Raw genomic sequence first — 14,592 nt, forward strand, 5'->3', positions numbered from 1 at the left:
GCTTGCACAGTGTCAGAGCCTACACACTTTTTCAGAACAGGCTAAAAACCATTACTACGAGGAAAGTCGGAAACAATGAAGACCTTTATCCACCACTTTTTCCCCTCATCAATTTCTTCAAAAGTTTCATACTTAACCTGAAAATTCAACACCAGCAATTATAATTCATATAAACACTAAATTAAAAGCCAAAATTTCTACGAAAATGAAGGCCACAACAGTAGATATGTAAGACTATGTTTGAAGTTAACAATTAAATGAAAATACCAGTGGTTATAAACAACAACAATATTCATATGAAAGAAGATTCCCAGTAAACTAAACATTAATAAATGTACACGGAGACTTTAACAGAACGGGGATAAGAACAAAAAGAACCATATAGCATAACAGAATGGGGATAAGAACCCAGATATTGTCACAACTGCATTAAATAAGGAGAATTTAACAGACTAAATCCATTGAGACTTTTTTTGCTTTCAAATTTCTCATTTTCTCTGAGAGGTAAAAGGTTACTCAAGCTTTTAATTACTGAGTCAAAACAAGAAGGAGAAAGCAAATAAGTTTAGAATGAAGGCGTTTCAAGATGAGGAACAATCTATATTTTCCCAGAAACCTCAGTACACATCTCAGATATTTGAGGGGCATTGATGGTACTTAATCATGTTTTAGACTTGAATTGGCGTATGGCATATATCGAGATATCACTAACTACATTAAGTTTTCTATGAGATCTGAAATTTGAAAAGGTTCATAGTTACCAGATGTAACTATTTCAAGCTTCCTTCTTTAACGCACTATCCAACTTAATCAAAATTTCATTTCATCACGAACTCACCTCTAAAAAGAAATTCCCACCTCCTCCCATTCCTTCCAATTCCACTAGTACTTTATTCAAATTCCCTACAAAAGCACATGTATGTTATTAGCTGGAAAAAAAATTAGAGCATCACTCCAAGATTAATTCCGCTAACACTAGTAATATTGTTTCTACTGGAGATCCTACAAGCTTTTACTACAACAAGGTGTGTAATTCCATACTAGCAGCAACAGCTCGTAACAACAAAACCACATGATGGGTTCATTTTAGTAGTATAACAACTTAACAAGCAGGATTTATTCGTAACAAAAATGTACTAAAAAGTCAACCCAGTTCAACAATCTGACAAGAAAATGATCTATTATTGCAAGACACATAGACATACAAGTAACTTAGCCAATTTTTACCCTCACAAAGGCAGTCTAGGCTGACGCCTACATTCCCCATGCGCTTACGTCTGTTTCAATCCCAAGCAGCAACCTTTTTTCTTTCGGTGATGAAACACTTCATTAGGGACAAGCCCAAATACAGCAACCTAAAATGTGAAGCCAGATATCAGAAAATTCAGAGCTGTTTGATAACTTAAAAGTACTCCAACAACTATGGCATAACAACAAAACTTCAAATTGAAAATCTGAAGTACACTTTCATTCATTGAATTCTAGTAACAGAAAAAGTACTCCCATTGTAACATATCGATAGATTCAAGCTTCTAATGTGCAGTGAACAAAGCAATTTCCAGAAGCAGAATTTTCATGCACGAACTAGGTCCTCATTACACAGAGAAAATACATGAATAGACGCAAGAGAATTTTGTAAGCAAATACACCAGTACAATTTCAGTATATGTTAACCTGAAGATTTTATGTTGGAGGCTGCTTGATATTAAAATTGAAGTCCTCATTCCGTGTTGGCTCTTTCGTCCTGCCAGAAATTAATTATTCGTAAACAAAATCACTTATGGTTGAAATGAGGAACAAGTCCATAAATTTATGGATTCATCGAATTTCTGACCAATGATATTTATGCAGCAAAACATGAATACAACTGAAAAGTCTCACATTTTTCAAGATCCTACGCTCCTTTCCAGTATAAGGTAACAATGGAAACCAAACAATTTCACAATCAGCAAAGAATATGTGAAGTTCCATCATCATATCATATAAAACTTAACCCCATTTAATCTTGCTCTTGACAACTTGACCATCTATTTGCATGATCACATATGGATCACTTGTTCCCTAAACACGCACCAAATATCAAAACAGATCGGCAAAAATGCAAGAAGATTGATAGCACAACTCATCACAGTAACTAATCATTGTAAAACACTAATGCAGCAGGAGGACTGATACTGATAACCAACCCAAGGATCTAGGGCAGGAAGATCGACGTCTTACTTCAACTTAACTGGTAGTCGATTAAATCTAGGATCTTCAAATCAAATCTTTTAATACTTGAAGGTAAGGAATACACTACATCTCATTCTAACAGAGAATAGGTTCCCACTGATTGAAGAGAATGTGAAGGAATGGAAAAGACACGGCACACCCCAAAGGTCACTTAAAACCAGTAAAAGAGACAAGGTGATGGCAATGGGAATAGCAGAAGACTTCATATACCTCAACTGCAACTCATCCACAGCATTGAGGTAAGCTTAGAATTTTACATAAATAACAGCAATAATATTACTAAGCTGCAAAAGTCATAAGCTAACTCTACAAATTCAGATATGGCTAAGAAAGGGCACAACAAAAAGTGGGGAGAATTTAAGCAAATAGCCGGATCACAAGAATCCTCACAGCCAACGACATTATCTTATCTTATGTTGTACTGAGGCGGGGCTAATCAAGGTTTTTTCATTACGCAAAGTCTCAAACAAACATCTAACACCTCAACAAATACTGCTGCATTCTAAATTCCAAGGGTAGACTCCAAACCATATACCAAAAGATGACTATTTAGCAATATACATAATGATTATACAATATTATAAATCCTGATTTTCCAGATAATTTGAAACTAAAACAGGGATGGATCCCCCTGTAGCACCAAGTTTCAACAACCAGCTCAATCAGCAGGAGCAAACACAGATGGCTATGTGCCTATGTGTAATCTAAAATTTATAAACTTTTGCTACTGGGCCAATACAGAAATGAGATTATTTGTATATACCAATGCCATGTTACTCTATCTAAAATGGAGTATTGCGATTTGATCATGATTCCTAAATAGCTTCAAATAAACAGATCACAGTCCTTTTTTACAATCCGAATCTCTCATACTAATCCGCCTCTGTAAATGCAAAGAGGATGAACAACGCTGTTGCACCACCCAAGTTGTGCAGGGGCAAATAAGTAAACAGCCTCAAGTTCATACAATAGGATACTAGTTTGACAATGCAATCCAGCCTTCAACACATACCAAACAACAAGAAAGAACCGTTGTGAAAACATGAAATATATCATGTATGAAATTATTGGTTGAAACTAGTTTATCATATGCATTGCAATTATCTACATGCGGACTAAGAGACCCTTTTAAAATCAAGTCAACAATGATTGTCACACAAAATCTGTCAATGGTGTTAAAAAAAATGAAGTGCAGCGCTGATTTAAGGTCTGTAACCTTAGATTGGATTTAGTATCATGAATACTAAAAGAGCCGCAATAACTTATAAAAAAGTTGAAAAGTAGTAATTTTAGAGTCTGTTATCTATAAAAATGCTGCGGGAATTAACTTTTAGTCTACTTGTCCTTTATGTATTCCTGGATCCTCACATTACAGTAGAAAATGAAAGATAATAATGCAATACGGAGGTCAAATGAAGGTTGAGCTTCAGACAAGAAGTCAAGAAGTGACCCAGGTAGCATACCTCAGACATGGCTGCTTCCTGCTTTCAGTTTACTTGTTCTTCTGTATTAGTTTTCACTTCATATTGGTGAAAAATTACCTACAATGTCATGAAGTAAGTGTCAGGTGGTGGAGGGGAATAAACCATGAGTGAATCAGATCATATCAGGAAGCAAAATTCAACGGTTGAACTACTACTAGTGCAACCACCAAGTAAATAAACATTAACATCTACTTTCTCACTGCTGGTACTGCATTTATAATGTACAGGGAAGCGAATGTGGCATCATTCATGAAAATACTATGAGTAAAACTCCAATAGAATATTTCGTGAATTTTTGGAATGTTCATTACATTTGTTGTTTTCTGCATCCTTTGCAAGCTCTTCTACATATAAGGTGTCTACTTAATGAAACTGGGGATTTTTGAAACAGAAACGAATCACTCAGACCAGTGAATTTCAAAAAGAGTTCACTGTCGTTCATTTAGGAAATCATGAAGTTCCTATATACTGTGGTTTTTTTACTTTTAAGTTTGTGATCCAATATATAAGCACTATTACATTGGAGATGACCTCTGTGATCTTAGATTACAGACTAAATTGTGAGTCACTAATACCTTCTACACCATATGAAGCACAATTACTCATTTAAACCAGAAAGTAAGTCTCACTGTAGCAAGCTATGTGAAATATTATTTCAGTTATTTGGGATTTTCATGAATATTTGCAGTTTAACAGAACAAGAAACTTATGTAACCAGCCTCTGATGCGTGACACAGAGAAATAGCAAATAGCTCAATTGAATAATAATGGTAACAAACTTGATTTTGAAATCAAAGCAAAGCACAGATACAGAGAGAAGAACCGATCCAACATAGGAGTGTGTATAACCCATTAACTGGTTTCCTTAAGAATGAAAAAAACAATGTACAGAAATGTACATAGAGTAAAACATAATAAGCTATCTAACTTCAGACTATGAACAGATTATGCAATAATTGGTTTCTAGCTTCAGACTATTCATTTAGACCAGCAACTGAGAAGGAAGACTCTGATCATCATTAGTATTATGTTCATGCATTGAGCAAAAGATACAAAAACTCACTACTTTCCTCCAGACCAGAATGATCATTATCACTGGATACCAAGTTGAAGTTATTGCTGTCGTAGCAAGTTGGAGTCTGTCCAAGCAGTTCATCAACAGTAGAGAAATCAGGATTATTGTCAACATATAGCTCAGGGTAAAACTCAGGATAATAACAATCTTGATCAACTTGAAACTGATTGGGGGCCGACACTTCTTGAAGCAACGGATGATCTTGATCCCACTCGAAATCGATCTGTTCCATTTTGGGTTGTTCCATATTAGGCTCATCATCAACACTGCTGTCATCTTCTTCCTCCTGGACACAACTCTGTTCCCTTCTACGCCTCTTTGGTTTAGGCTGATCCAGAACAGCTTTCCCCTTCTTTCCATTAATCCTGGTCTTTCTCTTCCGAGCAGTTGAGGTTGGTGTCGCCTTTCTAGGGCTCTTCCTTAAAGAACATACCACAATATCACAATCATCGTCAACAGTCTGGTATTCCTGCATCAACCAAGCGTTGTTTTGCTTCTCGTCACAACCCTCCTCGTACCTAAACTCCCTCCTTATCCCAATGACAAGACCATCAGCGACAATATCCCTGGGATGTTGGCCGCTCCAGGTTCCCGAGCCCACTTTCCTATCGAACCTCTTGGCGGTTGGACTCAGCCTTTTTCGACGGGTGAAGAAATAGAGACTATGTTGTTCATCCTCGCACTCATTGCCGCCGTACATGTCCCATACAACCCAGGGCTCATTTTGGCCGAAGAAATCAGCACAATCGTGGATGAAGTCGGACTGGAACTCGTCGCCGTTAGCAATCCGGTTGTGGAGATAGTAATCGACGATTTCCTGTTCGGTAGGGTGGAACCTCAACCCCACTGCGATACCCAATTTGCTTGTTGATGACCGTCGAGGTCGAGTCTTGGGCTCTTGTTTCTTGTTGGAGGGGATTGGAGGCCTGGATCTGGATCTTAAGGTCACCATATTCAGAAACAGAGGAATTGATTTCTTCTCTCCGAATTAGGGTTTCGAGGAGAATTGAGAGAAAATGAGAAACAGAGAAAACTAATTGAGTGAGGAGTGGGGAGTGGGGAGTGGGGAGTATTTATAGAAGTAGGGAAATCCTAAACGGAAACGGAATTACCAAAACTCCTTAACCCGCTGACACGCGGTTTTGCATCTGTCAACGGATAGGAGAGAAGTCCTAGACTCATTGGGTTTCCCATTGAAAGGAGAAAAAAACGACAATAGTTTTCTACTTTTCTTTAGTAAATGGGAAGTCACACATAGAAGCTTCTTCTTTAGTCCAGGATTGATTCTAGATAATTACTCAATATACGAAATTATTATTACTCAATATATTAAAGCAATAGACAACCAATTAAGTGGGCTGATAGACGTGGAAGCATATAAACATAACATATGGAGACTACGAAATTATTATTACTCAATATATTAAAGCAATAGACAACCAATTAAGTGGGCTGATAGACGTGGAAGCATATAAACATAACATATGGAGACTTGACCCGCTCAACTAAAACACATAACCCAGCAAAAAAGGCTCATCACTGTAGCATCAAATTGTTGTAGTTAAAGCACTTCACAGTATATGGTAAGTCCATGTATAATGACGGTTATACTCTTAGTTATGTATATATCTTTGGAGGCCTAGATCTAGATCTTCATGCCACCATGTTTGTAGAAACAGAGCAAATTGCTTCGGGAGAGAAAAAAATTAGGTTTTGAACAAAGAAAGTGGAGTGGAGAATCGAGAGAAATATATAAAATTGGAATGGGGTGACTGACGAGTGAAGACTTAAGATGAATTTATAAAGCAAAGCGATTTACCCTAATCCTAAACGGAAGATTTAACTAAACACGCATTTGGGAGTTCGGATACGGTTTTGCATCTATCAACATACATCCTAACATAAGTAAGAAGGTTTCCTTATATTAAAAGGAGAAAATAAAAAAAAAATTTAAGAAGAAGGGATTGTATTCCATCGACAAGTGTCATCACGACCAACATTGATAGTTCAAACATGGAGCAAAAGCTTCTACATGAAACTCTATGAGGGTTCAACACGACTACAATCGAATAATGAAAAACAAAAATTTAAAATCCAAAAGGTGTCCAAAAACAACGTTGACAACTAAACTCTAAAACCAAAAGAGAAAATGCAGAAAGATAACTACACAAACCTAATTATCCCCGTCTATTTTGAGTAGCTTGGGGCCTATGGACATGAGCGGTTGTTAGGGTCATTTTGTAAACAGGTAGCTTGATGGCCTGATTTCCTCTTTCTACCCCTTCTGAGTTCGGGACTGGGTCTAAAGCTTCAAAACAGCTTTGTTGTGTTTCCCCAAATCTCCCATGCAGTAGAATTAAGTTGCTGTGGTGGCATGATATGTATTGGCAGGAACTTCATATGGATTTGATAATGAACAAAAAACATGAAGGGGCATGCAAGAAGGCATGTGGCATGGGAGTTAAAGTACATGATTTGCAAAAGACGAGATGCTTGCTACTATAAATGGTTGTTGAGGTTAATCTGGTGTAGGGAAGATAGAAGAAATTTGAGGTGCATGGTTAAGCTTATGGCTGTCTAGAGCTTGAAAATAGTTTTGGGTTGGAATGCTTTGCTTGTTGCTTGAAGTTTGCTTATTGGATCTGGATGTATTGCTTGAGGTTATTGCTTGGGGGAGTTCTGTGTTTTTCTGCTAGGAAGTTTTGTCCGATTGCAACAACTATAAGCCTCATGGTGTAAAACTTCTGGACATCAAAGGGAATCATAATGTTCTAAATATCCAAACAAGGCAATAACCACATGGCTTAGAGCTGCTTTATTGTACTGTTAGGTGGAGTATGAAATTGGAGCAACATATTTCTAGATAATGGCTACTATGTGGTCACAATCTTGATGTTGGTACAATTGGAAGGGCTTGTAACATGGTAATACTGATAATAGATATAAGAGGAAGTCAAATGTGGGTTTTATATCTGATGCATAAGAATGTGGGTTATTGTAGGGTAATTGTGAGCATAATTAATGGTACTGCTGGGAAAACTAATTGTTTTGTGGTAGCACTTGTAATTGTGTTTAAGCATGTGGGCTTGAATTTCTAATCTTTGCATGCCCATGTAAAGATTAAGATTATTGGGCTCGATTTTGGTCCTAAGTCTAAAATCGGCAATAATCGATATCTAAAATGGGCCTCATGTACTCCCATGACCTTCCACACCACATCCAAACTTATAGCCCCAAGAGCGTGATTGTGGCTTAGGTCCACGTGCGTGGCATGCCGGATTGAGAAACTATGTAATATTTTGGCTTCCCGGATGTAATTATGCATGTGTAGATTTTTATTGTGTTTAGAGTATGTATACGGCATATTTGTGCTTTTTTGGGTATAGACAACGGTGTTCGTCAGCTCATCAAAGCAGTAGACACGCAGCTTCAGATTAGGGGCATGAGGTGCCAAAGTTGTGCATGCCCATATCATTTGAGCTAGTCTCATTGTAAATGAGAGTTCGTGTTCAACTCACAACAGGCACATTGTAGCATATATGTTGCTCTTGATTCTTGAAAATTAATGAAACTGAAATTAAATACACACAAAACTAACCCTGACTTAGATTTCCAAGCAAAATGAGGCTTAGATTTTGAACACCGATGACAAGCTTAATGATGCCTATTAATTAAAAGGTTAGTGAAAATGGTAAATATTTTACCATGTGAATACAATTCTCCCGAGTTATTTCACAGTCACATTGACCGTTCAAAAAGTATGGGTAAATCTACAGCTCAAATCATTTCTATCTCAAACTTATACTAAATGTCTAAACTACTCTGGTGGTATTTTCAGTCGTCTGCTTAATTGTATAGAGAGACTTGATTATATACGCAACATAGCAGAGATGATGTAGGTAGATTTTACAATTTGTTTTTTAATTGATAATTAATCTTCATTTGAGGATGACTACTCCCACATTTTAACTTGTCATCCCATTAACATGGCCAATCCAAAGTATTAGAGGGTATGGTGCGGAAAAAAATCAGACCTTTCGTATTTATGAAAAATAATAGTAATTATAAATATCAATATTACAAAGAAAGTTGCATATATTATGCTTGTAAACAAACTTTGTAAGATTCATGGTAATTCAAAACTTAACTACGTCAACAAGGAAAAATAACTATTTCAATTAGCTAAAAAATTGACCTCCTTGCACTTTATCTGCAAATTCATCAATCAATTTTTCATAATCAATTTCTTCTAGGACTTCACTCTCAATTGAAATCAAAGATAAAGTATTCAATCTAGTTTTGGACATATTCGATCTCAAAGTGGTATCTACAACAATATATAAACCAAACAGGTCTCCCTCTACAAAAATAACAACAAATTCCTTTCTTCTTTTCTTCAAGAGAAAAACACTTACTAAGTTCGCTAGAATTCAAGGTCTAGTGCTAGACTCTTGGATTATTGATAGTTGTATCCTGATAATCAGAAGCCTAACGAACTACAAGCACTGAGTAAGGGCAAAATTCTGTCTAAAGGACATTGCCAATTTCCAAGCCTCTATCAGAACCTTGCTCATGTTGTGAATGAAGAAGTTCCCAAGGCAGAAGGAGATTATCCTGGGGAACAATTAAATGGAATTGATGCATGGAAACATTGTGAGTTCCTCTTTGTAGAAACTATATCCTAAATGGTCTGGATGATGCATTGTATGATGTGTATAGGTCATACAATATTGCAAAGGAACTTTGGGAATCTTTGGAGAAAAAAATACAAAGTAGATGATGTTGGTTCAAAGAAATTCATCATAGAAATTTATGAATTATAAGATGGTGGACATCAAAATTGTTGTTAGTCAAGTTGGTGAACTCCAAGTGATCATTCATGAACTTTATGATGAAGGTATGGTTATTTATGAAAGCTTTCAAGTTGGTTCTATTACAGAGAAATCACCACCTTCTTGGAAATATTTTAAAGTCCATTTGAAGCATAAGAATAGTGAAATGTTAATGGAGAATTTGGTTCTAAAATTGAGAGTGCAAGAAGATCATTTGAACAGTGAGAAACATGATGATGACACTGGATTTGAAGCCAAGGCTAATATGGTTGAGGGAGAAACTTCCAAGCCGAATTCAAGGGTCAAAAACTCAAAAGCAATAAACATGTTATCAAGTTTGCACCAAAGACCAAGAATTTCAAGAAAATTAAAGGTAGTTGTTGGGTGTGTGGAAAACTTAGACATGAGGCACAAGAATGTCGTCACAAGAAAGATGAGACTGCTTCTAATGCGAATAACAATAACCAAGCGAATGTGGATGTAGATATGGATAATTTTGTGGTTGTTGTACATTTATGAAGTTTACTTGGTGAATGACAACAAAGATTGGTGGATTGATACTGGTGCGATAAGGCATATAAGTGGAGTTAGAAATATGTTTACCACATATCAACCACTTAATGGTGAAGATCAATTGTTCATGGGAAATGCATCTGCATCAAGTGTTGTTGGGAAGGGAAATGTGGTTTTGACATTGACTGCTGGGAAAAACTCACTCTTATTAATGTGCTACATGTTCCTGAAATTAGAAAAAAAATCTTGTGTCTGGACATTTTGTTGAGCAATAAAGATTTTAAAGCTTGTTTTTTGAATCTGACAAGTTCTTCTCACTAAGGGAGAGACTTTTGTAGGAAAGAGCAACCTTGTAGAAGGGCTCTTTAAACTCAATCTGTATGTATATGATGGTGCTAATAATAATATAAATACGTATTATACCTACTTGCTTGAGTCTTCTAATGTTTGGCATGATAGATGTGCAGGTCGTAATAGATCGACTATCATGCTAGTTCTTGCTCCAGCATGAGAGTTCCATTTCAAGGAAGGACGACGTACCATGATACTTTTTGTTTTTTTTTGTTTATTATGGTAGTTCAAAGGCACTCTTCCTAATCTGAGTTGAGATAGAATAAGACCCAGACATAGAGTCCGCCGGAAGGGGTTTTTTCCATTGATTTTTTTACTCCCTTCTGGCCGGTTCTTCTCTTTCCCCACGACCACGAGTAAAAAGCCCCTTCCAGATGGAGTAGTGCATTTATGTCTTGAAAGCCAGATAGAAGTTTTGATCTCTAGTTATGACATATTAATTTTAGATCTTTGCATAGAATGATTAATCTTGGCCTGCTGCCAAAATGTACAATTGATGCTGCACATAAATATGAAACTTGCACATATTCAAAATTTGCAAGGCAAATTTCTAAAGTAGTTTTTGGCAAATCAAATGAGGTGTTATGATTAATTCATAGTGACTTATGTGGCTATCAATCCACAGCAAGTCATGTTGGAAAGAACTAATATGTTACTTTCATAGATGATTACATCTATATTGTTATGTCTATCTATTGCACAGTAAAGATAAAACATTGAATTTGTTTAAGAAATATAAAGTTGAGGCTGAGAATCAATTTAATAAGAAAATTAAGATCATACGATCTGATAGAGGTGATTATGAGTCAAATGCATTTGCTCAATTTTGTGTTTTACATGTCATCATTCATCAAACAACTGCACCATATTCCCCATAGCAAAACGTAGTGGCTGAAAAAGAAACAAACATTTAAAGGTATGATAAACTCCATGTTAAATATTTCTAGACTTCCTCACAGTATGTGGGGTGAAGCATTGCTTACTGCTATTGCAATCTTAAACAAAATCTCTCAAAAGGCAACTACTACGTCTCCATATGAATTATGGAAATGGAGATTGCCTACATACAAACCGTTGAAAGTGTGGGGGTGCCTAGCTAAGGTTCAAATCCCTTTACCAAAGAGGACAAAACTAGGACCTAAAACAATTGACTATGTGTTTATTGGATTTGCCGATAATAGTGCTGCATATAGAATCTACGTATTTAAATCAGAAGTTGATGGTATAAATGCAAATACTATCATAGAGTCTGTAGATGCATAATTTTTTGAAGACACATACAAAACTAGAAAATTTTCAAATAAAATAATGAAGCATGATTCAAGTCATGTTGACAAGTCTAGATCATCTATAGTCAAGGTAAGGACTTGGAATCAAGAAGAAGCAACATAACCAAAATTACAAAAAGACTATGGACCTAATTTTCTTACTTATATAATTGAGTAGAACCACAAACATACAAGATGCAATGACATCTCCAGATGCTCCTTTTTGGAAGGAAGCAATATACAGTGAAGTGGAATCCATTTTACATAATAATACTTGGGAATTGGTTGAGTTACCTTCCGGTAATAAGCCGATTGGATACAAATGGATCTTCAAAAAGAAAATAAAACTATATGGTACCATAGACGAGTATAAAGCTTGTCTAATTGCAAAATGATATTGTCAAAAGGAATGGTTGGATTTCTTCTAGAATTACATCTATAAGAATGCTAATTGCAATTATATCGGTGTATTACCTGGAAATTCACCAAATGGATGTTAAAACAGCATTCTTCAATGGTGAATTGGATAAATCAATATATATGGAATAACCGGAAGAATTTATTGTAAAAGGACAAGAAAAGAAAATCTATAGACTTGTTAAATCCTTATAAGGGCTGAGACAAGCTCCTAAACAATGGCATGAAAAGTTTGATCACACAATGCTTACACATGGTTTTAAGATCAATAAATGTGATAAATGTGTATACATAAAGAGTTTTAAAAATTCGTGTGTCATTGTATGTTTATTTGTCTATGATATGCTCATCTTAGAATCTAACTTAGATGTTGAATTCTCAATTCAATATGAAAAATATGGGAATAGCAAACGTTATTCTTGGCATTCGTATTCAAAAGAGCGAAGAAGGATATGTTTTAACTCAATCCCATTATGTAGAGAAAGTACTAAATAAATTTGGTCAGTTTGATATCAATCCTGTTGTAACTCATTTTGATGCCAACAGTTGGGTAAAGAAACATATTGGTGAAGGTGTATCGCAATTGGAGTACTCTCAAGTAATTGAATGTTTGATGTACATTAAAAACTATACTTGTCCAGATATAGCTTATTCCATATGTAGGCTCAGAAGATACACCAACAACTTAGGAAAAGATCATTGGGAGGCTTTAATACGAGTATTAAGGTACCTAAAATATACCATTGATTATGGGGTGCATTACACAAGATATCCTCTTGTGTTGGAAGGTTACACTGATGCTAATTAGATTTCTTATAGTAATGAATCTAAATCCACAAGTGGATATGTCTTCACACTTACATGAGCCGTAGTATTTTGGAAATCATCGAAGTAAACGTGTATAGCACGATCTACAATGGAATCTAAATTCGTAGCTATAGATAAAGCTAGAGAAGAAGCAGAATGGCTTCGTAATTTTTTAGATAACATTCCATTATAACCTAAGCCTTTTACTACTATTTGCATGTATTGTCATTGCATGTCAGAAATAGATAAAGCAAAAAAGGCCATATATACAATGGAAAATTGAGGCACATAAGACGTAGGCATAATACAATCAAAGAAATGATTAAAAATGGAACTATTTCCATTGATTATGTTATATCAAAAGAGAATATTGCATATCCTCTTATAAAGGGTATACCTAGAGATCAAGTGAAGTATACATCAAGGGGAATGGGTTTAAAGTGAATCCATTGAATTAAACTTGGCAGAACCGTAAACTAGTTGATGATGCCATGGTCTAAGTTCAATAGGCAAACAAGTTGAGTAAGATTCATAACATTGAACACACAACATAACTCATTCCTAAGATGGGAAGTGTGTTACCTGTGATGAAGAGAAAGGTTGAATTCTAGTCTTAATGACACTAATCTCTTAAATTTCAGGAGGAATATAGCAGGGTATTCATATATTAGGTGTCGCGCCCCGGTTTTTAAAGGAATTTTTTTTTCGATCCGGTGTGTAAGCTAAAAAGAAAAAAAATAAACTAAACAACATAAAAATAACACATTTTAAAGAAATTGACTTCTTATTCTAGTACAAAGTTACAAACAGTCTACTAAGTAGTCACTTCCTAAACGATGCTATTACATAATTAAAGGTTCAACCAACTCTAACTGCTCTCTCTCACTAAACATTGTAGTTCTCGATCTAATCCTGCAAAACTGTAGAGGGAGTGAGCTATACCTGTGGCTCAGTAGGAGTTATTCCTCTCAAACAAATATATTTAAGCAATTAATATATGATACATGTATGTATGCATGTTCTACTCCAGTTAATCCACATAGAAGAATACATTGAGCCTATATGTCACATGCCATGTATTTTACCAAAAATGTGACTTAGGGCACTCAACCACATGAACTCACTTCCACCAAATATCAATCTCCTAGTCATCTTTTTCTAGTAATCTTGTCCATTCCCCTTTCTCTAGCCCCGACTTACATTTTCACATCATATACTAATTGCGCAATAATCGTGGGCATACATGGATGCATGGTTACTGCTGAGGTTACATACTCAACTACGCAAAAGATAAATACCATACTACCTTCACCACCATTATCCTTCATATATCATTGCATAATGATGCATCACTATATAATTCAAAAGTGTATGCATCAAAATATTCAATCAAACAAGCAACAAGCATCAAACATGTCAACGAACACATATTCACACAATACAAGTGAGTAGAGATTCCCCAAATTCCCCTACATTTGCCAAGTAATTGAAAATGCACATGCTCCTAAACTCTTTTCCCTTTCTCCACTGCTTAAACACCCTCTCCCTCTTGGGTACTTAACAGATTCTATGAAAAACATGTAACTCGTCATATTTATATGTTTTGGGGAAGA

The 14,592-nt window shown here is 35.7% G+C and overlaps 2 protein-coding genes across 2 annotated transcripts in view; both read right to left on the reverse strand.

Annotated features, from left to right (window-relative positions):
- The window catches only part of LOC126788376 (DNA-directed RNA polymerase I subunit RPA12-like), a 265,399-nt gene that overhangs the window by 35,893 nt on the left and 214,914 nt on the right, over positions 1-14,592 (reverse strand). The window lies entirely within an intron of this gene.
- On the reverse strand, positions 3,718-5,743 carry LOC126787193 (NAC domain-containing protein 41-like). Its single transcript, XM_050513114.1, has 2 exons — positions 4,780-5,743; positions 3,718-3,773 (listed from the first exon to the last, which is right to left on the reverse strand). The coding sequence occupies exons 1-2, from the start codon at positions 5,741-5,743 to the stop codon at positions 3,754-3,756; spliced, it is 984 nt and encodes a 327-aa protein (XP_050369071.1). The 3' UTR covers positions 3,718-3,753.

Source organism: Argentina anserina, chromosome 3 (genome assembly GCF_933775445.1).
Source record: "Argentina anserina chromosome 3, drPotAnse1.1, whole genome shotgun sequence".
Lineage (NCBI taxonomy): Eukaryota > Viridiplantae > Streptophyta > Magnoliopsida > Rosales > Rosaceae > Argentina > Argentina anserina.